The following is a 26,102-nucleotide window of genomic DNA, read 5'->3' as shown; positions in this document are numbered from 1 at the left end:
GGAAATGGGTTGGTGAGGCTGGTCATAGGTAATGAGGTGTGAATGGGCTTAGTAGTGGTGTCGGTAGTGTCGGATCCAGTTGCGAAGGCAGCGCTGTTACCGGCCGTGGCTTCTTCCTGGCTGTTGTTCAGGTGGCTGGGATCTCTGCCTGCAGGCTGGACATGCGGATCTGAGAGCTGCTCTTGCTGAGGATGGACAGCTGCGTTCCCCCATTCACCCCACTGCTCGCCAACGAAGGGTGCCGGTGCTTCAGGTCCACAGCAAAGTACCTGTTCACCGTCCAGCTGCGCCATTTCCTCTTGATCTCCGATTGCACCTTGAGGGATATACTTCACAAGGTCATTATTAATGGACCTCGCTGGAAAGACAAAAGCTTTCTGTCCCTAATAATAATTTCACCTCTGCATCTGTCTAGTGCAGTCTGAATACTTATTAAGTTTTAAATCTATTTGAGTTGAAATGAAAAAAAAACACATTATTTGGATATTTTAAGTACAAATTATTCAGCACATCTGATTAATTATGCATGCAGAAAACAAACGTGATGTTGTTTAAAAAAGAGGTGTACCTCTCCATTAAGGAAGCAGTAGAGGACAGCCACAACAAAGCCCTGAGGGGACACAGAGGATGAACACATCAGCTATAAGTAGTGCTATGCATGTTGCATTTTTTCTGAGTATGTACTCTGATTATCCTGCTGGTTGGCTGAGTCATGAGAGATGCATTCACCTGGAAGGAACCAAGGCCCAGCTCAAACACCAGACGCTCCCTTTTGCTGACATTCTCAGGGGAGAAAGCAAACACAGTGTAGTGGATCCCAAACAGAGGAATCAGCAGCAGAGTGGAACGGGCCAGCCTCCTGCAAATTAGTAGACGTTGCATCATCGACAAGAAGACCGAGTTTCAGGGGACTAGTTATAAAGCAGGACTTGTATGCAGACAGCAACATGTTTACTCAGTACACCACTTTGCACCAAGGTCCAACAACAAATGCTGCAAATCAAAATCAAGATCATAGAGTAGCTTACAGGTAAATACTGGACTCGTTTCCACCGATGTCTGGTGACTGCAGCTTCTGGACAAGGATGACGATGATGCCAATGAAGAGGACAAAATTGATCTGTAGATGTACATATTGTGAAATCTTAGTGAATGGACCAAAGAAAATAAGCATTGGCTTCTCATTAGAGTTTCTGAAACTGGTCACAGCTCACAGCTAGTTCACTGCCAACTCACCATGATTGATGCCAGCACAGGTCCCTTTATCACCCACCAGATGGCCGCATTGTCATTCATATCCCAACACCTGAGAGATTGGGTTGAGAAAAAATGTGCAAACAATTAGTCCGCTGACCATTTAGCGCCCATTGTGACAAACACCATCTTAGACACCTTTAGAGCTCCCCTGTCCTATCTGCAGCTCACCCTATGTCATCAAAGTGCAGCCTCAGTACAGCCCATACGGTCACACAGACTGTGGGGGTCCCTGAGATGTGAAAAAATATAACAGAAACATTGGCACAACAAATCTGCATCCACCATTGGGATTTTTTTTCTATTGATTCCTTCAAATCAGAATCTAATAAAATGAGACAAGTCATTGTACAATGGTAGATGTCTTACCCCAGCCAATGATGATATACCAGTAGAAATATCTCCTCTCAGGGAAGAAGGTCTCCACCAGTAAGGTGAACAGATACAGACCCTCAATAAACAGCCAGAAGTAGTTGGAAAGGACGCAATAATGGAAGAACACCATCACAGCCCTACACTCCACCTTGAGGAGACGTCAGACAAAGCAGCAACAATTAGTAAATGGCTGTGCATTTCTGCATTGCGGGTGCATGGTGCTGTTTATATATGCATAAAATGAAATGGTCAAGGAGTGACTTTGTGCAGAAGAACAGCTATAGCATTCCCCTCGCAGACATGAATTATATATAACACATCCTCTGATGTAAGCATGGGTTTAGGGTTTCAAGGATATGAGTGAAAAAAAAAGACAATTCAGAGAGACGACAGAATTTATCCACCCACTGTTACTATTGCTGCATTTAAACTGTCTAACGTGCAAAATTCAAGACGTTCAGAGATGTGTGCATACACATTTGTTTTGCTCACCGTGTGTATGAAGCAGTGGTCGCTGTCCTCCTTGGCATAAAGAACGCCGTCCTTGATGAAGACAGAGATGGCTCTCAGGATAAACGACACAAACAGGTTCATGTGGATGAAGTTCCTGGTGCAGTGCAGTTTCCTGTGGTGAAAACCGGCCATTGAAGAGTCAGAACACAGAATGTCCACAATCTCCGAGCTCAAGTATCTCATCACAGTCACACGCCTTTCCTTTCCACCTAAGTATGAACTCACTCACACTTGATATCCATCCATCCATTATCCAAATGGCTTATCCAACTTAGGGTCGTGGGGATGCTGGAGCCTATCCCAGCAGTCACTGGGAGGCAGGTGGGGAGACACCCTGGACAGGCTGCAGGCCATCACAGAGCCGACACATTCACACCTAGGGACAATTTTGTATGGCCGATTCACCAGACCTACATGTCTTTGGACTGTGGGAGGAAACGGGAGCACCCGGAGGAAACCCACACAGACACGGGGAGAACAAGCAAACTCCACACAGAGGACAACCCAGGACAACCCCCAAGGTTGAACTACCCCGGGGCTCAAACCCAGGACCTTCTTGCTGCGAGGTGACAGCACTAAGCACTGCACCACTGTGCCGCCCCTTCACACTTGATATATCCCTCTGAAATCATCCAAAAGGAGTAAATACCTCAAAAACACATTTTGAGCTTCAATGATAATCAGAATAAAGATATCTAAAAATAAATAAGTAGCGCTCATTATGCATAGACAATAACAAAACGATTAATCTTTAAAATATTGTCTTGTCTCACCTGAACCTGCAGAGGATGACCATGGCCGTGGTGAGGGAGACCAGAGAGGTGCTGTAGCCCACCGTGTACAGAGCCTTCACTGACACATAGTACATGTCCTAAAGGGGAGATGGGTGAACAACAAACACACTTATCAGTGTGTCAACATGTAAATCCATAAATAAAAGTGTTTGACTCTGAGGTACCCCATACGATCTATGATCATGAACTATAGAATAGCCATGAAACAGTTTCCTGTGGAATTTATTTTCACATCACTACTTTGTTCTGGACAATGTGGAAAATATTATCATCATGATGATCATGTTGAATTTTCCATCCATCCATTATCCAAACCACTTATCCGGCTCTCAGGGTCATGGGGGCCACCAGTCAGGCCACAAGTCCATCACAGGGCTGACACACACACACAAACACACACACACACACACACACACACACACACACACACACACACACACACACACACACACACACACACACACACACACATTCATACCTAGGGACAATTGAGTATGGCCGATTCACCTAACCTACATGTCTTTGGACTGTGGGAGGAAACCGGAACCCCCGGAGGGAACCCACACAGACACGGGGAGAACATGCAAACTCCACACAGAGGATGACCCGGTATGACCCCCGAGGTTGGACTAGCCCGGGGTCAACCCAGGATCCATGTGGAATTTTGCACAGTATATCTACTTATATATGCAAAACACCACATATAAGAATTCACCTGAGGTTCATCACATTGAAGTCTTTGATAATGTAATATCAAACCAAAACTAGTTTTGAAGTCATACTCCCTCAAATATTTCAGACCCCATTTTGTGTGACGTTTTAGGTGATAGATTCGCATGATAAATAATTTAGACAACAACATCTCAGATTGACAATGTATGAACTTCATCCCAATGCAATACCATTGATCAGTGATAAACAATGATGCTGAATAAATGCCTAGCTGTAAACACTGTACAACCACTATAGCCAGTGTTATTTCCTGTGTTTTTCCTCACATCATTTCTATAATGTACAAAGTGTGCCTAAAGTGTTCCTATAGAAATTTTTAGTGTGCGGCTATAGTATTTTTATAGTAATATGACAACAAACAAAAAAATACAGGAAATACTATAGTGATTTTCTGTTTTCTGTGATTTTATTATAGCCTAGTTTCTCTGTTTAAACCCTTTAAACAGAGACAGCCAGAGGTACTGTATAGGTCAGTTTACCGGATGACTGCTGTTGCCATCATCAAAAAGGCAGGCATCTACATAGTGGGGGAAGATGTCTGACCAGCCAACCTCTGTGCAATTACGGCTCACCTTCCCCAGCTCTGTAAACACAACACAGATACACACACACACACACACACACACACACACACACACACACACACACACACACACACACACACACACACACACACACACACACGAATTACAGCAGTCAAGGAAAGGATTGGTTCTAAATTTAACCTTTAACAGGATGGATCATTTCCTTGAATTTTGATTCCCTTCTACAAATATAGTATCTGGTTTGTGTCGAATGAGTTTCCCAGCTTCTCATTGCAAACTGACCATAGTCCTCCTCGCTCATAAACTCGGAGAATAGTTCAGGGCAGTTGACCTCCACCACTTCACCCACCCTGGCAGGCTGCCAGCATGTCAGGTTGTCCCACATCCACGGGCACCCTGGGAACAAAATACACACGGGAATATAAGCGGGGGAAACATTCACCTACACGTACACCATCTTCAGATGCAGGGCCATGAGACAAAGAACATGAACCTTTAGCATCCATTTAGCTCCACTGCAACTGGGGCAGTCGCTGGCGTCTAGGGATGCCCCCCGAAACCCGGTTCTAAACGGGAACCGGTTCTAAATTAGTAAAAACCGGAGCATTTTTAAGATCCGACGTTTTCGGTTCTGCTATCGGTAGTCGGTAGGTACTCGAGAAATCATGGAGTGAGATTTATATTGTGGCAATTGTGTTTTTCGAGGAATTTAAACGTCGCGAACATAATCTTGTTTGCCGTTTTCTCCAAGTCTCTGTCTCTCTTACTGCGCGAGGGGCGGGGCGGGGCTGTGCTGTGCTCCACACACTCGCTCACACACGCACAGACAGCTCTGCTCAAGTGCTCATCATGGCGGACAGAACTAAACGTTCAAAAGTTTGGGTATATTTTTCAAAAGTCGATGACAACAACGCTCGTTGCCACAGGTGCAACAAATCATTTGCCAGTAAGGGTGGCAATACAAGCAATCTGTCGGAACATCTTTTGTCGAAACATGGTATTAATCTGCAGAAATGCGGCGTTTTCCACTGCTTTGCTCGTAGTGTTCCATCCACGTCCACTGCAGGTAAGCCGCATGAGCCATAGATACGGAGTTAGCTAGGCTAATAACGAATTATTACGAATAGGCCAACAAATAAAATATAATTGCTTAGCTAATTGTTTAGCTACAAATATATAATATACACCCTGGTTAGGGATGAGCGAATGCGGGGTGGTAACCTTGTACATGTCCTTAATTTCCAGTCCATCATCACTTGCCCCACCTTCAAGTATAATAAGAAAATAAATATAGACACTAGCCCAGCCTGGAAAATATTCTCTTATCCAATCGAGATAGACCCCCTTGCCAGACTATCACTGAGATTCGAAACCATAAGGCTACCCAGGTTTCTCCGTGTGTACCCTTTCCTACCTCATAAACTCACAAATGCTCAGAATCACCTAATCAGAAATGACAGTAGATCCGAATCACTGCCTTCTTCTATTTTCCGTACAGCTCCATCATTCCCTCTTCTTTAATAGCTCTTAACACAATGTGTATGAAAGAAGTAACTGTGTTTCATCATCGGTCACATGAAGACAACTGAATGAAACGGGGAGAAAGAGGGATTCGGGGCGATGGTGCAGAACGCCTTTCGTCATAGTTTCTCTCTTTAATCTCAAATGTTGTTGCTGCTGTACCATAAAGGTCTCTGCTGTTTCATTTTATAACAGCAAAGATCTTTCAAACTTGTTGACATATTTCCAGCCTTGGTCCTCTGACTAACATGTAATGTCATTTTGGCAGCAAAGCCACAGCCAAAAGTGCAGTAGCTGTAATAGTGGTGTCTGGTGCTTGGTTGTGAGAGTAACTATGGAGAGCTCGAGCGGATGGCAATGGCCAGAGGGATGAAGAGTCCGTCCAAATCTCCCATTATCAATCATCCACTCTGTCACAGGCAGACCCCTCGCACACACTGGCTGTGAGCTTGTATTCAAGGATGCATATAAGATGCGGTCGCTGGCAGTCTGCTCCTTCACTCGCTCTGGAGAACAAGGCCTCAGAGAACCATGTCGTAATTAATTTGCTTCGTTGGGGTTTCCCTTTTTGATTCGCATTGTTATATAAAATACAACTTGATTGATTGATTGATTGTTTATTTGTTTGTCATTTGATTTTTTTTCTTCAAGCGTGTGTACAACAGGCTCAAGCCCCTGCACGCACGCATGCACGTGCGCGCGTGCACACACACACATACACAGAAACGCACGTAACGACATGCACTAACACATTTTTCACAAAGCGAGTGTGTGGTTTATCTAATAGTCTCTATTTGCAGACAAACAGGTCAGAGTCAACTCCCATTTGTACAGAAGAATTATCTCCAGCTCATTAGCAAGGCAGTTCGCAAGATGCTTATGTTCTTTGTCTTTGTTTTTCCTTATTACTTTGAGTGTGTGTGTGTGTGTGTGTGTGTGTGTGTGTGTTTGTGTTTAACACTGCTACATGATAAACAGCATAGTATTTTAGCATGAGAAGGGTGAAATTAATGCTACACTCACTCCAAAGCAAACACACACACACACACATGCACACGTGTACTAGTACAAACACATGCACTGTAACTGTCTCACATTGTCACTTGGGTTTCTAGTTTGGCACCTTTTGAGCTATTTTTTTTTTGGTTCCTACCTATATTAAAGTAGTCCAAGAGGTGGAACTATTTTCTGCCACTCCAGTGTTCCACTCGTAATTAACAAAACGAACCATCTTTCAAGCAAAATGCAAAATGTGCCAAAATAACACAAGCAAGACCTTAGACAAGAACAAGGATGAAGCAAGCACGATTTAGCCCCTCTTAAATAGTAAGCAGACAGCCTACAAGGTATGTCTGAGTTTAACTTCATTTCATTGTGTTTTTCTATGACATATTTAATGCATAATTTACATATACTATATATATGTCAGCTCAATATGCTACCTATTGTATTGCTGTAGGTGAATTAAGAATTGTGAATACAAGAAATACATGCGTACATGTCATTTATTGTATTTTTTCTTTTTCTTTTTTAACCCAGTTCTCACGGGTTGGTCCGATAGAGGAACAAAGCCCCGTTTTTTAACCATGATCTTGTGCCTCGTGTCTATTACTGGAGGGAGCTATAGTGAGAACTCGACTGCTCTGCATGAGTAGGAGAGGAAGACGGTGCCAGAGATAAGCGACGTGTAGATGGGATGGGACATTGCCACACTACAGCGCATGCATCTCCTACCGCCGTCTACACAACAGCACAAGACGCAGCACCAATGGGAAGATCCTGGTGCCCTAGCATGAATTAAGCTGCAGCCAAGTGTTCTGCACAAGAGACAGACATTTTTTACATTTCAAATACCAAGGTAATGTTGTTTTCTTACCTTTTCTAACTGGTTTATTGAAGTTCATTGATATTGAAACTGTGCTGATATTGTGTTTACTTATGGGTTATGTTGAAAATATTTACCAAAAATCTAGCAGTACTAAGAGTAAGGCAGAACTAGTAATATAGTGCGTTTAAAGGTGAATGGCTATTACTTAATAAGTGTATAAGTTTAACTAAGAGTTAACTTTTTTTTTTTGTTTAATTGTCTACTTGTGGTGATTTAAGTTTAAATAAGGCTATAAAACTGTAACAAATAGGTCAAAATAGTGTTGTTAGCTGCAAGATATAGTGGTTATATATCAAAATAAGATAACTACTCAACTAAGCTTAGGCTATATCAGACCTAACTTAAATTACTGTTAACGATGTCATTACAGCTAAAGGCAAGATTAGATTAAACCAAACTAACGCAAATCATATAAAATGTCAGAGCTTGAGTTGTCCTCCGAGAGCGACAGAGAGGATATTGGTGAAGATGTGCAGTCCCACTGAACAGCAACACAAATGACCAAAGGCACAGGAGCTGATAACCACACTTCCTCACAAGAGCCACAAAGAAGCCAAAGAGTCCGCATGTTAATGGATAAGGGCCAAGAACTGCATGATGAGCAAGTAAGAAGATTTACACACCGTTTTAGTGTGAGTTACGAGAAGTGGAAGGCTATCACAAAAGATGCCAAACAAATGCTGAATGGACAATGCTCAAATAACCTGCTGTACAAACAGTAAGGTAAGTGATGCCTCAAAGGATCTGAACATTGTTTATGAAGAGTTAAGGCACATCAACATTCCCGACCATCACACATGTCGCAGAGTAGACACCTGTGAAACAGTAACAAGGACTAGCATTGAGACTGCAAGAGGTTGTTTAGATGCAAGAAAGGGTGAAGGTCAAAGGGATGAAGAACAAGGTGGAAAGGGGACAGCTTCTGTAATCAAGTCTGCAGCCTCAGACAAAATAAGCATTAACTCTCACCGCACCAAGTCCTCTGCTCATTGTCGAAACCTCAAGAGCCACATCCAGACATTCAAGCCTGTCTTATGCCAACAGACAAGATGCCACTGCTGAAGTTGCTGCGAATGAAGCCACATTAGAAGTACTGCTAGAGCAATAACGTCATATTGAAGAACTTCAAGACTCGAAGCTGAAGCTGCACATTTACGAGGCAAACAAGAGGCTGAAAATGCAGAAAGACAAAGGGCACTAGAAGCCAAGCACAGACAACTAGATTGACTGGAGACAAGTAAGACGCTAAAGGCTGCCAAGGCACAACAGCAAGTATATGATCAGAGTGAATGTTCAGACAAGGAAATAAATGAGCTGCTACATCAACATGTTTTTCTGTAGGAGAAAGAGGAAGTCAGGCATGAAAGTAGACCGTGGCAGCACCATTCTCCACCACAAGATGTGGCACATCAAAGGCAAGAAGACAGCACAGCAGCTCTTGTTAAAGTGTTCGCAGAGTCCATCAGTGCAAGTCGTCTTCCTGTACCTGAACCACAATTTTCAGCGGCGACCCACTCAGATTCAATGACTGGAAAGTTTCCTTTCATACACCCATCTACAGGAAAAACATACCAGCTGAAGAAAAGATCTATTATCTGTGAAAGTATGTGGGTGGACACGCCAAGTAGGCCACAGAGAGCTACTTTCTGCTAGGTACAGTCAGCTGATCATGCAGCATGGACTATCCTAGAAGAGAGATATGGCAATCCATTCCTCATTGCCAAGGCATTCAGAGACAAGCTCGATACATGGCCCAAGATAAGCTCCAAAGACAACATGGAACTTCAAGAACTCGCCAACTTCCTTCACAGCTGTGAGGCTGCCATGTCTCAGATCAGAGGTCTTGAGATACTCAACGACTGCATCGAGAACCAGAAAATGCTTGCTAAACTTCCAGACTGGCTGACCTCAAGATGGAATAGGAAACTCATAGAAGTGGAAGAACAAAGTCACATATTCCCCAGCTTCAGCGAGTTCATTGAATTTATCACACGTGAAGCCAAAATCTCTTGCACCCAATAACATTTCTCCATGCTCTAAAACCAAGTGAAAACGAAAATATCAAAGCCATAGCAGAGGTCCTGGAGCAAAGGTGCTGGCAACCAACTCAGATGAGAAAGCTGTTGCTACAAGTTGTGTCTTCTATGACAAAGCAGTTCACAGTCTACACAAGTGTCGTAAATTTATGAATGAGTCGATCTCTGAGCGAGTGAAGTTTGTTCAAGAGAATAAATTGTGCTTTGGCTGTCTGAAGTCTGGCCACCGCTCTAAGGACTGTGAAAACAGAAAGATCGGTGATACATGTGAGAAAGGACGTCCAACTTGCCTCCACGATAATCACACCAAGGAAGAAAGAATGTCAGCAAGGCCTGATGGAGCAAGAGACAGTGACAAGTCAAGGGAAAGGAAGATGGATCACCCAAAAGATAAGGCAGCAAGAGCATCATGTGAGGCAACATCAAATAGAGTTGTCCAGAATGTCAAAGACACTCATACAGCCACAATCATTCCAGTATGGGTGTCAACCAAAAGTGAGCCAGATTGTGAAGTTTTTGTGTATGCACTCCTTGATACACAGAGTGACACAACCTTTATCCTTGAAGAAACAGCAAAGGTTCTCCACACAAATAATGAACCAGTTCAGCTAAAGCACTCCACAATGGCTTCAAGGAACACAGTCATGTCCTGCTAGAAACTGAATGGTCTACAAGTGAGAGGATTCTACTTGGACAAGATAATCCCTCTGCTAGTGACCTACTCAAGAGAATTCATCCCTGTAAACGGAGATCATATTCCCACTCTAGCGACCGCAAAGGCGTGGCCTCATCTTGAAGACATTGCAGATGAGATCGCTCCCCAGCAAAGCTGTAACGTCAGCTTGCTAATTGGCTACAACTGTCACCAAGCTCTCGTTCCAATACAGGTGGTACCTTGCAAAGAAAATCAACCCTTTGCACAGAGAACAGACTTGGGTTGGAGTGTAGTCGGCTATAGCAACCCATGTCTTAACTATGAAGATGCGATTGGAGTAAGTCACCAGGTCATCATGAAGCAAGTGATGCCAGGTCTTCAGTCTTCTTCAGTCTTCACAAGCGAAGTGCACTATATCTGTAGAACACAGATCAAGGAGGTAGTCTTACCTGCAGATGTCATCAAGGTGCTGGAATCCGACTTCATCGAAAGAGCTTCAAAGGATGGCCACATTTCTCAAGAGGATCTTCTGTTCCTGTCAAAGATGGAAAAAGGCATCAGGCTTAAGGATGATGGTCACTATGAAATGCCACTACCATTCAAGAAAGAATGGCTCAAGTTACCAGATAACAAGGTATGGGCCATCCACTGTCTCAGATGCATAAAAAGGAAGCTGCGAAGAAATTAGCAATACCTCAAAGACTACAAGACCCTCATGGATGAGACCATAACCAGCGGAGATACGGAAATGATCCCAGAAAAAGACATCTGCAAAGTTCCAGCATGGTACATCCCACACCATGGAGTATATCATCCACAAAAGCCTGGGAAGATACGCATTGTCTTTGATTGCTCTGCAAAGTTTCAAGAGAAATCCTTGAATGACCATCTGCTGACCAGTCCAGAGTTGACAAATACCTTGGTGGGAGTCCAGTGTCATTTTCGAAGAGGTCCTGTGGCAATTGTGTGATATAGAATGCATGTTCCACCAGTTCCATGTGAAGGCAGAAGACCAAGATTACCTAAGATTCTTGTAGTGGGAGAATGGAACTCTTGAAGCCAAACCTTCCATCTATCAGATAAAAGGCCACCTGTTTGGTGCAGCTTCATCACCTAGCTGCGCCAACTATGGAATCAAGCACCTCACAGCTGAAGGATGAAGATACTTCAGTGACGACACCATCAAGTTCATCCAGAGGAAATTCTATGTTGATGATGGCCTGACAAATATAGCATCCAAAGCCAAGCAATCCAGCTAGTGAAGGAAGCAAGAGAGCTCTGCAGTACAGGCAAACTCCAGCTGCACAAGTTCATTTCCAACAGCAAGGAAGTCCTAGCCACAATTCCCAAAGAAGAATGTGCTGAAGCTGCCAAAGACCTGGACATGGCACTGGGTGAACAACACTTGGAAAGATCTCTTGGCATACAGTGCTACGTGGCTTCTGATGAGTTCCAGTTCAGAGTGGTCGTCAAAGAAAATCCACTAACCCAAAGAGGAGTCTTGTCCACGGTCACTTCAGTATATCATCCACTTGGATTTCTGGCACCCTTCATCCTGGTGGGAAAGCAGATCCTACAGATGATGTGTCATGAAAAGCTCAGTTGGGATGACACCTTACCTGATGACCTTCGACCCCTGTGGGAATTTTGGCTCCAAGAACTGCAAAACTTGGCTGGTGTGAAGATCAAGAGATGCTACATTCCATCAAACTTCAAAGTCCAGTACTATGAGCTCCACCATTTCTCCGATGCCAGCATATCAGGCTATGCAGAGTGCTTGTAACGCAGAGCAGTCAGTGCATCTAATGAAGTCCACTGCTCGTTAGTCATGGAAAAGTCAAGAGTCACCCCTAATAAGGTTACGGCCATACCAAGACTCGAGCTTTCAGCAGCAGTAGTAGCTGTCTTCACCAGTGATATTGTGAAGAAAGAACTGGAAGTGGATTGCCTACAAGAGTTCTTCTGGACTGATTCAAGGGTTGTCCTTGAATACATCAACAATGAAGCAAGAAGAGTTCATGTGTTTGTAGCAAACCATGTGGAACACATCACGCAAAGTGCAGAGTCTGCACAATGGAGGTATGTTGCTTCTGAAGAGAATCCAGCAGATCACACCTCAAGAGATCTCATAGCAGAGCAACTTGTAGCTTCTAACTGGTTCACAGGCCCAGACTTTCTTTGGCTGAAAGAGCTACCAAGTGGAGTAGCCAAGGTGGGAGAGATTGCAAGTAGTGACCCAGAGCTCAAGAAGGCCCAGGTTCATGACAACCAGGCAACGGAAGTGAAATGGCTGTTAGATCACCTACACAAGTTCTCTGACTGGTCAAGAATGGTGAAAGGTATCACCAGACTCAAGTGCTGTGCAAGGGAAACTAAAGGCCTAGAGACAAGGTCTGGTGAAGCCACCAGTTTAGAGGAAAGGAGGCAAGCAGAGCTGACCATAATCAAGATGGCCCAACAAGCAACCATCTCAAGAAATGCAGTGCCTCCAGCCTCATAAGAAGACTCCAGTATCTTATACTCTCTCTCTCTACTAGTTCATCAGTTGGCCCAAAGATATAGTTAGTATTTTTAAATTAATGTTTTTATAATGCAGTATGTTTGTCTGTCTATTCTATGAAATCACGTGATTTGGTGGGAGTGTAACTGCCGCATATTGTCAGTTGAGTTTCTAGTTTGGCACCTTTTGGGCTATTTTTTGGTTACTACCTATAATATAGAAGTCCTAGAGGTGGAACTAATTTCTGCCGCTCCAGTGTTTCACAAATAATTAATAAAATGAAACACCTTTTAAGCAAAACACAAAACACGCCAAAATAACACTAGCAAGACCTTAGACAAGAACAAGGACAAAGCAAGCAAGATTTGGTCCCTCTTAAATAGTAAGCAGCCTAGGAGTTATGTTTGAGTTTAACTTCATTTTGTTGTTTTTCTATGACATATTTAATGTATAATTTATGTATACTATAAATGTGCCAGCTCAATATGCTACCTATTGTATTGCTGTAGGGGAATTAAGAATTGTGAATACAAGAAATACATGCGTACATGTCATTTATTGTATTTTTTCTTTTTCTTTTTTAACCCAGTTCTCACGGGTTGGTCCGATAGAGGAATAAAGCCCCGTTTTTTAACCATGATCTTGTGCCTCGTGCCTATTACTGGAGGGAGCTATAGTGAGAACTCGACTGCTCTGCATGAGTAGCAGAGGAAGACGGTGCCAGAGATAAGCGACGTGTAGATGGGATGGGACATTGCCACACTACAGCGTTTTTTAACCATGATCTCGTGCCTTGTGTCTCTTTTTTTTTTTTTTTAATTTTATTTCTGATTTTTCCCTTTTTCCCCCCAATTTAGTGGCTAATCGACCCCTATTTTAGTTCCAAACACCCACCCTCGTACTGCATGCGTTCGCCAGCTGCATCTCTCCGGCCGGCAGTCTCGAAGGAGACGCCTCGCCACTTTCGTGACAAGGTGAATCCAGGCCGAACCACTGCTTTTTCCGACACACCCAGAGACGCATTCATGTGATGAACACAAGCCGACTCCGCCCCCCTCCCGAAGACAGCGTTGCCAATTATTGCTGCTTCATCGAGTCCGGCCATAGTCAGATCTGACAAGACTGGGGCGCGAACCCCAGTCCCCAGTGGGCAACTGCATCGACACAAAGCCGATGCTTAGACCGCTACACCACTGCGGACGTGCCTCATGTCTCTTACTTGCGGGAGCTATATGCACACTTGTCCAAACGGTTTGACCTACCAAATTCTGGATCATTTCCTGGATCGTCTGATGTGATCTTTTCCATGCATTTCTCCTGTTCTCTTTTGATGACACAGTCCGAGTGCCCAGAGTGCTGGCCTGAAACCTGAAGACAGCACAGGCACATTAGAGAGAGAGAGAGAGCGGGAGGGACAGACAGACAGACAGACAGACAGACAGACAGACAGACAGACAGACAGACAGACAGACAGACAGACAGAAAGAGAAAAGAGTCAAATTGTAGAAGACTAGTGTACATCACAACAGTGAGGAAGCACTCAGAGGTAAAATGAAAGATGCTGCTTCGTTAGGCTTACCATGTAGTTCTCACCACAGTGTGGGAGAGGTCTTAGCTCTGGGACCTGTTTTACATTCATCCAATTAAACATACCACACTGCTGCTGGCATTTTCCCTGTGTTAGCTGACCCCCATGAAAACCCATTGTACTAACAAAAAAGGGCAGAACAAGGCAGGAAAGACACTCAAACACACACTTTATACACTGGACCGTGACAGGTAGTGCACCCATCTCGAGGGACCACAGAAAGGCAGACTCTCTATGGAAATGTAGTTACAGTGCTTTCTAGTTGCCATAACACAAAGGAGGCCACAGCTCAGAATGACAGCCAGAACCCCTGGTGCTACAACTAAAGACATGGAGGTCATGTCCAGAAAGGCCCTTTTTGCAGTTCTTCTCTGCCTGCTGACAGCTGCACAATGGTCAGCTTACAGCGGGGGACAGAGGAGGCCACTGTAGAGGTGGTGTGGGATATGTCTCTGAGTCTTTTTGCTGGTGTCAGCCATCATCATTCTGTCCCTGGGAGACATTACATCACAGCTTTATAGTACGCAATGAAGTCCCGGCACCAAGGGAGGAGTTGACTCTTATCAAGTGACGTAAGCAGCACTCATTGTGGTCTTATACATGTAATAAAAACACATCATTTAGGCGGGATTGGCTGGTGAGAAAAGCATAGACACACAGACAGACCACTTAATGTGTTTTACTGCATAAAGGGCCACCTGCAGAATGGCAGAGCTTGGCAATGTGAATACACACAAGGGTCTATACACCACTAACTTGTGACATATTTTGTGAATTTCTGTCTAAACAGGAGCTAGAGGATTGGCTGTTTTGGCAGAAGTACACTAGCAAAGCTCAACATTTTATGTGATTGATATAACTTGGCAGTGTGAGCTTGGGAAAGTTTTACACTAGGATGTGCCAGTTAGTTTGTGGTTGTGCATGCATGTGTGTATGTGTGTCTCCTGTGGCTAATTATATCATGGCCTAGTTCACTATACTACATTTAACTAGGTCAAACAGTGTATGGCCAACATAAGCTTTGACACTGTGTATGTATGTGCATCAGTGCACCTGGGTGTGTGTGTGTGTGTGTGTGTGTGTGTGTGTGTGTGTGTGTGTGTGTGTGTGTGTGTTTAAATGTTTATAATGCCAATGTGGACAATCATGTCAAGCCATATTTCATGTGAACAGTATTTCAAACCATCCAATCGCTCCCACTTCCACCTTTCACTGTACTGCGATGTAGTCTTACTGCCTGTTAATACTGTTACTGCCAACTTCAACGTGTTCTGCCCTTTGTCTGTTAAACCGTCCTTTTTACCCCGAGGATATTGCGGTTGTGAACCGTGCCTTCTTTAACGCCTTAATTTGTTTAATCAAAGAGGAATAACAAATAAATCTCACAGTGTGTGACCCGATATTGGCATGGCTGTATAATTTCACCGTTGGCTAATATTCCTGGATGATGACTTCATCTAATTGTTATTATGTAACATTTCATCACATAATCATGCCAGCTCATGTTAGGTAAGCAGAACAGGTAACAAACACATGGCTGTAGATTCATAATATTATTCTGCCGGCAGGTGAGGCTTACTGTATATGTGCCTGTAACTAAAGAAGGGGGGGGATAAAATCTGTTGGAGGCAGGTATCCAATATGTTGGTGCTTCTTGACTACCATCCACTACAACGATAATTTGATTTTTTTCCAAAACAAATAACAAACAAATAAACACGTCGTTAACGATGGTGAGTTTAGTGGAGGTGTATTTTGTGTGCTAATTAGCATTGGCAGTTGCTAGGCAGCAGGCAGTGAGTGAAGCTCAGACAGTGTGAAGCCAAAGTTTCACGTTACTGTCCAAACATTTCTACTTTCCACATGCCTTGATGCTTGCGCAGTAACCCAGGTAAGAAAGTCACAGCGTTGTAAGATGGCGATACATCTGTCGCCATCTTACAACGCTGTGATTGTAACCATTCCCAAATCCTCTGTGAATAGTACACATGGCCATTGACACTCTAGTTAATGGTCACACCTATATTTGCATATGAAACTGGTTTCGGTCATTATGCAACTGTATTGTTTATAAGAGTGGAGGAAACCTGCAATCAGTCGAGACTGAAGAGAGCTCACTTAGATGAGTGATGAAGCATATCTGTCAATAAACCTTATATCCAGATGAGCTGATTCAACCTCCTTTACTCTCCACATGATGGCTTATTCTTGAAAACTGCTCAGCCCCCCACCAGCTAACAGCCCCACCCTCCACTAATAAGCTATTGCACTAATGCAGATTTGTCCTCTCACTATAACGTACCCCATACAGTTTTCCCCATTTGCATTCAAGTACATTTAAGGCTGAGGAACAATAATGTTTGTGAGGTGTGTATGTAAATGCATCCATCGATCTATCTATCTATCTATCTATCTATCTATCTATCTATCTATCTATCTATCTATCTATCTATCTATCTATCTATCTATCTATCTATCTATCTATCTATCTATCTATCACTCTGTGTCTGTCTATGTATCTCCATCTGTCTGTGTCTATCGTCTACCTATTTATCCATGTCTACCAATCTCTATCCATCTACTTGTCTAGCTATCATCTTTCCATGTGTCTGTCTAACCATCCATCCATGTCGGTCTATCTATCCATCTATCATGCTTATTTTTCTATCGACCTGTCTGTCTGTCCATCTATTCTGTCTATCTATCATCTATCCTTGTCAGTCTATATGTAACATTTATCCATGTGTCTCTCTCCGTGTCTGTCCATTTAGAGATCTAGCCCTATTTGTTCATTCTATCATCATTCTATCCATTTATTTGTGTCTGTTTACCCATCTATCCATCAGTTTGTACCTGTCTATCTACTATCTATCTGGTTGTCAGCCTGTGCTGGCATTTATACTTCCATTGTATCCTGATGTAACTCCATTCTATCTATCTATCTATCTATCTATCTATCTATCTATCTATCTATCTATCTATCTATCTATCTATCTATCTATCTATCTATCTATCTATCTATCTATCTATCTATCCATCCATCTATCTACCACTCTCTCTTTTCAGTCATTTACCTCACCTCCTTCCATTCTCTCTGTAGTCTCTCTGCATCTCTCCTTTCCTATTCCATTTCAGCCTTCACTCTACACCTTCATCCACTGGAACAGTTCTACTCAGTGCTTTCTTTATTTTCATTTATTTCACCTCCACCTGCCTCTCTCTCTCAGTGATTCATGTATCCGGCATTCTCGCATGCTTTCAACTTCCCCTCTTTTCTCAAGCATTCCTCTGATGCAATATATACTGCGGAGTATTTAATATTTAGTTTCCCTTTCAGTGCCACCTTATTCATCCTTTTCTCCAAACATAACCCAGACCTATATGAGGAAGAATGCAAATAATGACCCCTTTAATTAAGTCCAAATACAGTATACAGATGTCTCTCATCAGTATGCAACCCCCCCATCCTCCCTCACACCCCGTCCACCTCTAGAAAATCCTCTTTTCTGTCTATCTTTTTAAGTTCTACCCTTCTCTGTCATAAAAGCAATACTGTCCTCAACAGACTGCTTTTCTTCATGTAAACATAGCTTTCAGTTCCTCGGAAAGCACTTCAATTCAAAGGCAGTGACTCACAGCCAACTACTGTAATGGAAAATCACTTTCCTCACAGGATTTGATTTCCAAGAGGCATTGTAAGTCCGTAGTGGAGAGGAGAGGTAGAGGACCAGAGAAGTGGCAAAGAGCGGTGGCGAGAAGAAGAGAAAAGATAAGGAGCGTTGAGGAGCGTAAGCCTCTAAAAATAATGTTCTCATTTGGAATAGATTTAACAAGCAGGAAGAACACTAAATAAACAATGAAAAAATAATGATTTTACAGCTCGATCCATTATTCCAGTCACACGCTGATCAATAAATTATTAATGAGAACACAGCTCTTTATCTGTGTCATTTTAATGATGTGGATGACTCTGTGCAAGTACATGAAAATGAGGCCTCAATCCCGGTTTGAATATATTCCGGCATAGCACCACCTGTTGCTAGGTCAGTTTGTAATTTTATACTTTTGCTGGTAAAACATATGCAAGAAAGTGTACACACACACACACAAACACACACACGCAAATATACACATGCATGCATGCATATGGATACACCACCACTTGATAGTGTTTTGCATTTGGGGTTTTTTTTGGGGTTTGTTTTTTTCCCTCCTTTTTCTCCCCAGTTGTATCCGGCCAGTTACCCCACCCCTCTGAGCCATCCCAGTCACTGCTCTACCCACCCCCTGCCAATCCGGGGAGGGCTGCAGACTACCACATGCCTCCTTTGATACATGTGCCGCTTCTTTTCACCTGACAGTGAGGAGTTTCGCCAGGGGGACGTAGCACATGGGAGGATAACGCTACCCCCCCCCCCGAACAGGTGCCCTGACTGATCAGAGGAGGTACTAGTGCAGCGACCAGGACACATACCCACATCCGACTTCCCACCCGCAGACATGGCCAAATGTGTCTGTAGGGATGCCCGACCAAGCCGGAAGTAACACGGGGATTCGAACCGACGATCCCCATGTTGGTAGGCAACTGAATAGACCGCCACTCTACCCGGACACAATGTTTTGTGTGTATATGCTTATATACACTGTGTATGTGTGCATGCATTTACTCATACACTACATAGCCAAAAGTATGGACACCCGAACATCACACCCTTATGTGTTTGTTGAACTTCTCATTCCAAAACCGTGGGTATGATGGTGTTTGCTGCTTTTACAGCCTCCATTCTTCCGGCACTATGCATTTGGGCAGGTAGCATTCTCCTGGTACGCATCAAACCCAGATTCATCCATCAGACTGCCAGACAGTGTGAAGTGTGATTCATCGCTTCAGAGAACGCATTGCCACTGCTCCAGAGTCCAATGACGATGTGCTTTACACCACTCCAGGTGACACTTGGCGTTGCCGATGGGGATCTTATGCTTGTGTGCGGCTGCTCGGTGATGGAAACCCATTTCATGACACTCCCAACGAACAGATCTTGTGCTTACGTTGCTTCCAGAGGCAGTTTGGAACTCGGTAGGGAGTACTGCAACTGAGGACAGACTGTTTTTACACGCTACTGTGAGCCTGTGTGTCCTACAGCTTCACGGCTGAGCTGTTGTTGCTCCTAGACAGGGCAACTCTAACAGGGCAAAACATTTGATGAACTGACTTGTTGCAAAGGGACAGTGCAAAGTTGAAAGTCACTGAGCTCTTGAGTACGACCCATTCTACTGCCGATGTTTGTCTGTATGCTTGAATTTATGCATCTAATGGATGTGGCTGAAATAGCCAAATCCAGGCATCCGGGTAGCGTAGAGCAGTCTATTCCGTTGCCTACCAACACAGGAATCGCCGGTTCGAATCCTTGCGTTACCTTCGGCTTGGTCGGGCATCCCTACAGACACAGTTGGCCGTGTCTGCGGGTGGGAAGCCGGATGTGATTACGTGTCCTGGTCGCTGCACTAGCAACTCCTCTGAGTGCCTGTTCGGGGTGGGGGAATAGCGTGATCCTCCCCCACACTACATTCCACTGGTGAAACGCCTCACTATCAGGTGAAAAGAAGTGGCTGGCAACTCCACATGTATCGGAGGAGGCATGTGGTAGTCTGCAGCCCTCCCCGGATCGGCAGAGGGTGTGGAGCAGCGACCGGGACGGCTTGGAAAATAGAGGCATTGGCCAAGTACAGTTGGGGAGAAAAAGGGGGAAAATGAAGAAGAAAAAAAAAAGCCAAATCCAATCATTAGAAGGGGTGTGCACATACTTTTGGCCATACAGTGTACGTGACAGCACATATGCTTAACACTTTTGTTCTGTGCTAAACCAATATAAATATAAATATAAATAAACGTGGACTGCCTCTTTTGGCGTAGTGTAAAAATGGAATAGAGAAAAATAAGAAGGTGCAGTTTAGCATAAAGGAGGGCCATGCACTTACCAAAGGCAGAAGGAGGAAGAGGGTGTGTATCAGCGAGCTCAAAGTGGTGCTGAACATCTTTTATCATCCAAGTCAGGAGTCTTCTCGACAGACAAGAGCTCTCAGGGCTTGACAGAACAGGATGCTGGTCAGCTCACCTTGGGATCTAAAAACCACAAAGGAATAACTCCAGTAAGAGATGCACGGCTATTTGTGGGTGTGGGACTGAGGAAGAGGGGTGCTGTCTGCTATCTTTCTCTATGGAAATAGTAAAGCATATGAAAAGTTAGTCTATACTTATTTGTGTGTACCCAACCTGCTCCCGAGACATCGTGGTAGAGGGGAAAACCTGTATAGTTGAGAAGACGAAAGACTAGAAAATGCAAAAAATATATACATTTGGACATGTGTGTGTGTCTGCGCGGGCGTGTGTGTGTGTGTGTGTGTGTGTGTGTCCAGTTTACTGCCACCAGTGAGAAACATGACAGCCACTGAGTCATTAATTCACTGATAGTTAGGGGAGTCTATTGAGCCGAGACTGCACGCTTAGACACACTTGTGTACACACACATACACACAAATATTTTCAAAGAGCTCTTGTTATTTCAAAAGTCGAAGTTTCCATGGATCACTGCAGTTCATTTGCATAGGTAACCCCATCTTGCATCTACAAACATGCACACACACACACAAAGGTATTGATACTCCGTCTTTGTGTCAGGTTGGAAATAAAGTCACTTGTGTGTAGTTAGTAAAGCATGGCAAGGTAACACCCCTGTGAAGTGGACTGGTGGTGATTGTGCTGGAGCACTCACCATGAAAGCTCTAACCATAAATGTTTTACTGTATGCATTAAGGCGGCCTTGGCAAAATGACTTTGTTGTGGATTGGCCTTTATACAGTGCCCTGAAGTTTGTGTGTGTGTTGTCTGTGTGTGTCTAAGTATGTATTTGCCTGTGTGTGTGTGATCCCTATGTGACTTAATGCAGCGTACCAAAGTAGGAGTTTGCTGGCGGTGTGTGGGTCTATTTTTTCCACACACAATGCAGTGCTCTGAATATGCTCAGTTAACGTGGCAAGTCGGTCGGTTACTGCCGCGTTCGTAAAAATGCTAAACGGACTTCCAGAGAAGACAAACTGCACTTTGTTAAACCACCTGACTGGCTTAACACAAAACCACATACACTGCAGCTTCATCAAGCTGTAACTTCATTTGAAATTACTGCCCGATTCATTAAAAAAGAAACTGCTAAATGCAGTGTCTGCGTGTGGTAGGGCAGAAGAGGGAGCAGAAGGGGCTTCTAGATCCACGTGGTTCAATTCAGCTCCAAACTCAGCAGCCCTCTCAGCTGTTGCTCTTGACAACAGTGGGACGGGGGACTCGGTTCTGGCATGGCCCCGCTGTAGTGAGAATGCCAAGCTCACCCTGCAGGAGGTGGCCTCAGGAGTCAGTCAGGCAATTGGTTTCACCAGGCTCAAGCTAACCCATACAATATGTGCATGTGTGAGCACATGCACACGCACGCACGCACACACACACACACACACACACACACACACACACACACACACACACACAGCCAGAGACATGGCTGTTCCAGAGATGCTCGTCTTCAAGCATCAAATTCTTGTAATGGCCCATGGTTAGTGAAGCCAGTTAATCATTTTGTAGGCACACATACATTTGATAACCTCCTAATTATTGCTGGAAAATGTCATTAATATCTAATAGCTACAGTCTCTCTAAATGAAAATCAAGGGTTCACCGTGAAAGCTACACAGATGCCATCTGCATGGTTGCCATGAAAAGCAAATTGAATTGATTTCTGGCCTGCTTGGAAAGGCATTGTTTTTGTACATCAAACCAGACATGATGTCACGAGGCATATACTTATATGGGGTTTTTTTTATGTTAGAGTAGCAGCAGATCCCTGAAAAAAATATTGCAAGGTCATTTGCTAACAAAGGTGTGCATATACAGAGTTGCTATGATTTGTATTGTTCTATTGTGTAAAATGGTGATACACAGAAAGAGCCCAAGCATCAATATAATGACTGAAAGCTGGAGGGTGCATCCCTGCAAAGATGCTTCATCATTCCCCTCAGCGCTACAGTACTTTACAGGTGCACTTCTAAGCGTGTGCATGAATATATTAAACACACACACACACACACACACACACACAGAAATAAGAAGCTCCTCTATAATGTACTCCTGTTTATACAGACACGATAAATGACTTTTTTTATTATTTGTGTCCACTTTATGATATTGATAAAGGAGAAAATGAACCATGTAGTTGTCTGTAGTTACTTGATGTAAAGTAATACAAAGGAGAGGGTAGGGAAGAAAAAAAATAAATAAGGGAAACTGGAAATGGAAGGCTGCATTGTCTTTCTTTTTCATCCATGGAAGAACAGAAGAATGTGCACATGCATGCAAGTGTGGGTATGCTAATTCATGTCTGTGTTTATGTGTATTATGTATGTCTCTGTGTATGTTTACTGTATGACTATAGTGTGGGCTGGGGAAAGAGGAAAGAGAAGAGAGAAAAGAAGAGAGAGAGAGAGAGGGAGGGAGGTAGGGAGGGAGGGAAAGACTGTGTTATGCTTTGATGTAGACTGGAGTCCGTTCAGCTGAGTTCTGTCCCTCAGCACATGTATTGGTCTGGCTTTGACAGCTGTTGCAGCCGAAAGAGGGGAGGCATGCACAAGCATATCCCCTTGCACTTACCCACAAGCCCTCAACAATACCTCCCTCTCTCTCAGCAGCCTTCCATCTAAACACAGGCACACACACACACACACACACACACACACACACACACACACACACACACACACACACACACACACACACACACAGAAGACCGAGCTGCTCACTAGTGTATGCTTTTGATACTATACGAGGTTATTTACCAGTAGTTTATTCAGAAAGGGAAACCTACTTCTCCCCTGTTCTCCAAGAGTCTTGCTATGGTGTGATAAGCCACAACTGGGCTGCCCAACACCCACTGAATACTGCAATAAGTCACTTTCGCTGCACATTGAGAGCGAGGACCAATTAGAAGAACGAATATACAAAAACAGGCTTCATTATTCCTGGTGGGGAACTTGAGTGGACATCCATAGTATATAAAAAGAGAGAGTAAGAGGAGACTGAGGGCTAGACAAAGAGAGACAGAGAGACAGAAGGAGACAGAAGGGGGGAGAGAGAGGGAGAGGGAGTCTTAAATCTGCCCTGGGTTGTTGCTTCCATTATTTCCCCCCTACACAATTCACCAGGGGGATGAATGCTGGAACCATGAGAAAAACAACTTGGTTGGGAACAGTAATAAAGAAATAGTAATAATAACATCATATGTCTTCATCAGGCATAGAAAAACCCACACGTAGAACAGGATGTTGTGTTGCTGTGAAGCCCCCTGAGGCACATTTATAATTTGTGATATCGGGCTATAAAAATAAAATTGACTTGACTAGAACAACCATATCCCCAAGTTTTCATACTTCCAAATAATCAACAACATGTGAAGGCAGAAAAGGTGCAACACTCACTCAGGGGCAAAAGTTATAACATGGCACTTTGGCCCTACTGGCCACTGTTAGATGGGCAAAGACAGAGACTCGCATGCTTTTTAAAGGGAAAACTAACACACATTCACAAATGGAGTGATACAGAACTGTATAAAGGTGGGTGCATAATGGCAAGTATTGTCCCATAGAATGCAGGCATGCAAAATGAGGGGAGGGGAAAGAGAGACACAACGATTCACAGATGCTATAAGACACTATGAGAGAGAAAACAGGTTGTGGCCACGGGTGATGGGGGGGAAGTGAAAGTGAGAGTGTATCTAAGAAGAGATAAGGGCCAACATAGATTCATAGAAAAAGACAACACAAACCGTGTAACATCAAGAGTATGTGTAACAAACACATTATGGCTTTTAAATGATTGCTGTGTAATCTTTTATCACATTAAAGCCTCTTGGTGTGAAGGTATCCAGGAAATGGAGTGTGATGGGCACTTAGGTGGTGCAGCAGACTTAGACTTGGAAAACTTCAATGTTCTCCGAGAGGCAATTTGTGGTGCAGCACAGAACATATAGACAGATTTAAAGCACATCAGATAAGCAAAAACAACAATAGTCCAAGATCACATCGAGCAGCCATCATATAGTATATCATCACAGTCCAGGCAGGCATTTAAAGTGCATGTTAATAACTTTATACCAACAGCTCTAATAAAAATATTCAGTATGCTGCATGTCTCCTATGAATCAATGTATTTCACATCCCTTAGTCCATGCATTTCCCTAGACTTCCCATGGCTACTGTATCTTATTTAATTGAGCTGTTGCCATGGGAATAAATATGTTTTTTGCTCGGATGGTTCTGATCTTGGGGTATCTATACCTTCGAACAGAAGGGAGTGGCTGGAAAGCCGCTGAAAGTGGATGGGATGTACCCATGCAGACCTTGTCTGCCTTCTTAGTCAGCTTGGTCATGTACAGGTGGTACAGATCAGCCTGCTGCTTCTCCATGATTTTGCCACTGGTTTTCACAAGTTTTCCTAATTTGTTCCTGTGAGTGATTTTGGAATAACAAAGGATGCTCACAATAAAAGATTTGTAAAATACAGTAAGATTTTTGCTGTCAACATTAAAAAAGTTCAGTCTTCTGAGGAAGTAAATGTACTATTGAGCCTTCTTGAAAATAGCATCTCATGGGCATCCGGGTAGCACGGCGGTCTGTTTCATTGCCTACTAACACGGGTATCGCCGGTTCGAATCCCCGTGTTACCTACAGTTTGGTCGGGCGCCCCTACAGACACAATTGGCTGCGTCTGCGTGTGGGAAACCAGATGTGGGTATGTGTCCTGGTTGCTGCACTAGCGCCTCCTCTGGTCGGTCGGAGTGCCTGTTTAGGGGGGAGGGGGAACTGGGGGGAATAGCATGATCCTCCCACGTGCTATGCCCCCCTGGCAAAATGCCTCACTGTCAGGTGAAAAGAAGCGGGCGGCGACTCCACATGTATCGGTGGAGGTATGTGGCAGTTTGCAGCCCTCCCCGGATGGGCAGAGGGGGTGGAGGAGCAACCGGGACGGCTCGGAAGAGTGGGGTAATTAGCCAAGTACAATTGAGGAGAAAAAAGGGGGGGGAATAGCATCTCATCTCCTCTGATCCTAGATAGAGTGGGTGGTGGAGCATCATGTCTAAAACCTAAAAGCAGTTCTTTGGTCTTGGATGTGTTCAGATTTAAATGTGAAGCCACACTCCAGCCGACGAAGTCGTTTAGAACAGGACCACGTTCGACATCATCCTGCTCCAATGGACTGACCGCAGCGGTGTCATCCGCAAACTTAACTACATGGTGTCGAGGGTATCTGCTGCGACAACAGTCCATGTACATAAAATATATAGCAAAGGTGACAGCACACTGCCCTGAGGTGTGCCGATAGAGGTAACATGCGCCTCTGACATGGTGTTGCCTACCCTCACCCTTTAAATATGCCCATAAGGAAATCCCAAATCCATTTTATGAGTTTTGAGTCCAGTCCAAACTGCTCTTCCAGTCTGTCAGCCAGGATTATTGGGCTGGATTGTTTTAAGGGCAGAAGAGAAATCTGCAAAAAGGACTCATGCATGTGTTTTACAACCCTCCAGATGCACATACAGAACATTTAAGTGTTACAATGGCATCGTCCGTCCCTCTTGCGGAGCAATAAGCAAATTGTAGTGGG

General features: G+C 43.9%; 1 protein-coding gene across 1 annotated transcript; it reads right to left on the bottom strand.

The window, feature by feature from the left end:
- Positions 1-2: 2 nt before the first annotated feature.
- On the bottom strand, positions 3-24,903 carry adcyap1r1b (adenylate cyclase activating polypeptide 1b (pituitary) receptor type I). The gene is made up of 14 exons (XM_056276799.1): positions 24,828-24,903; positions 20,518-20,525; positions 14,076-14,181; positions 4,496-4,609; positions 4,148-4,251; positions 2,916-3,013; positions 2,122-2,254; positions 1,624-1,777; positions 1,426-1,486; positions 1,237-1,306; positions 1,029-1,120; positions 730-859; positions 569-610; positions 3-316 (listed from the first exon to the last, which is right to left on the bottom strand). Exons 1-14 carry the CDS (start codon positions 24,901-24,903, stop codon positions 128-130), a joined length of 1,377 nt encoding a protein of 458 aa, XP_056132774.1. The 3' UTR covers positions 3-127.
- Positions 24,904-26,102: the final 1,199 nt, after the last annotated feature.

This window comes from Lampris incognitus, chromosome 3, assembly GCF_029633865.1.
Source record: "Lampris incognitus isolate fLamInc1 chromosome 3, fLamInc1.hap2, whole genome shotgun sequence".
Taxonomy (NCBI): domain Eukaryota; kingdom Metazoa; phylum Chordata; class Actinopteri; order Lampriformes; family Lampridae; genus Lampris; species Lampris incognitus.
Note: the sequence above shows the minus strand (reverse complement) of the source record. Positions and strands in the feature narration are given on the sequence as shown.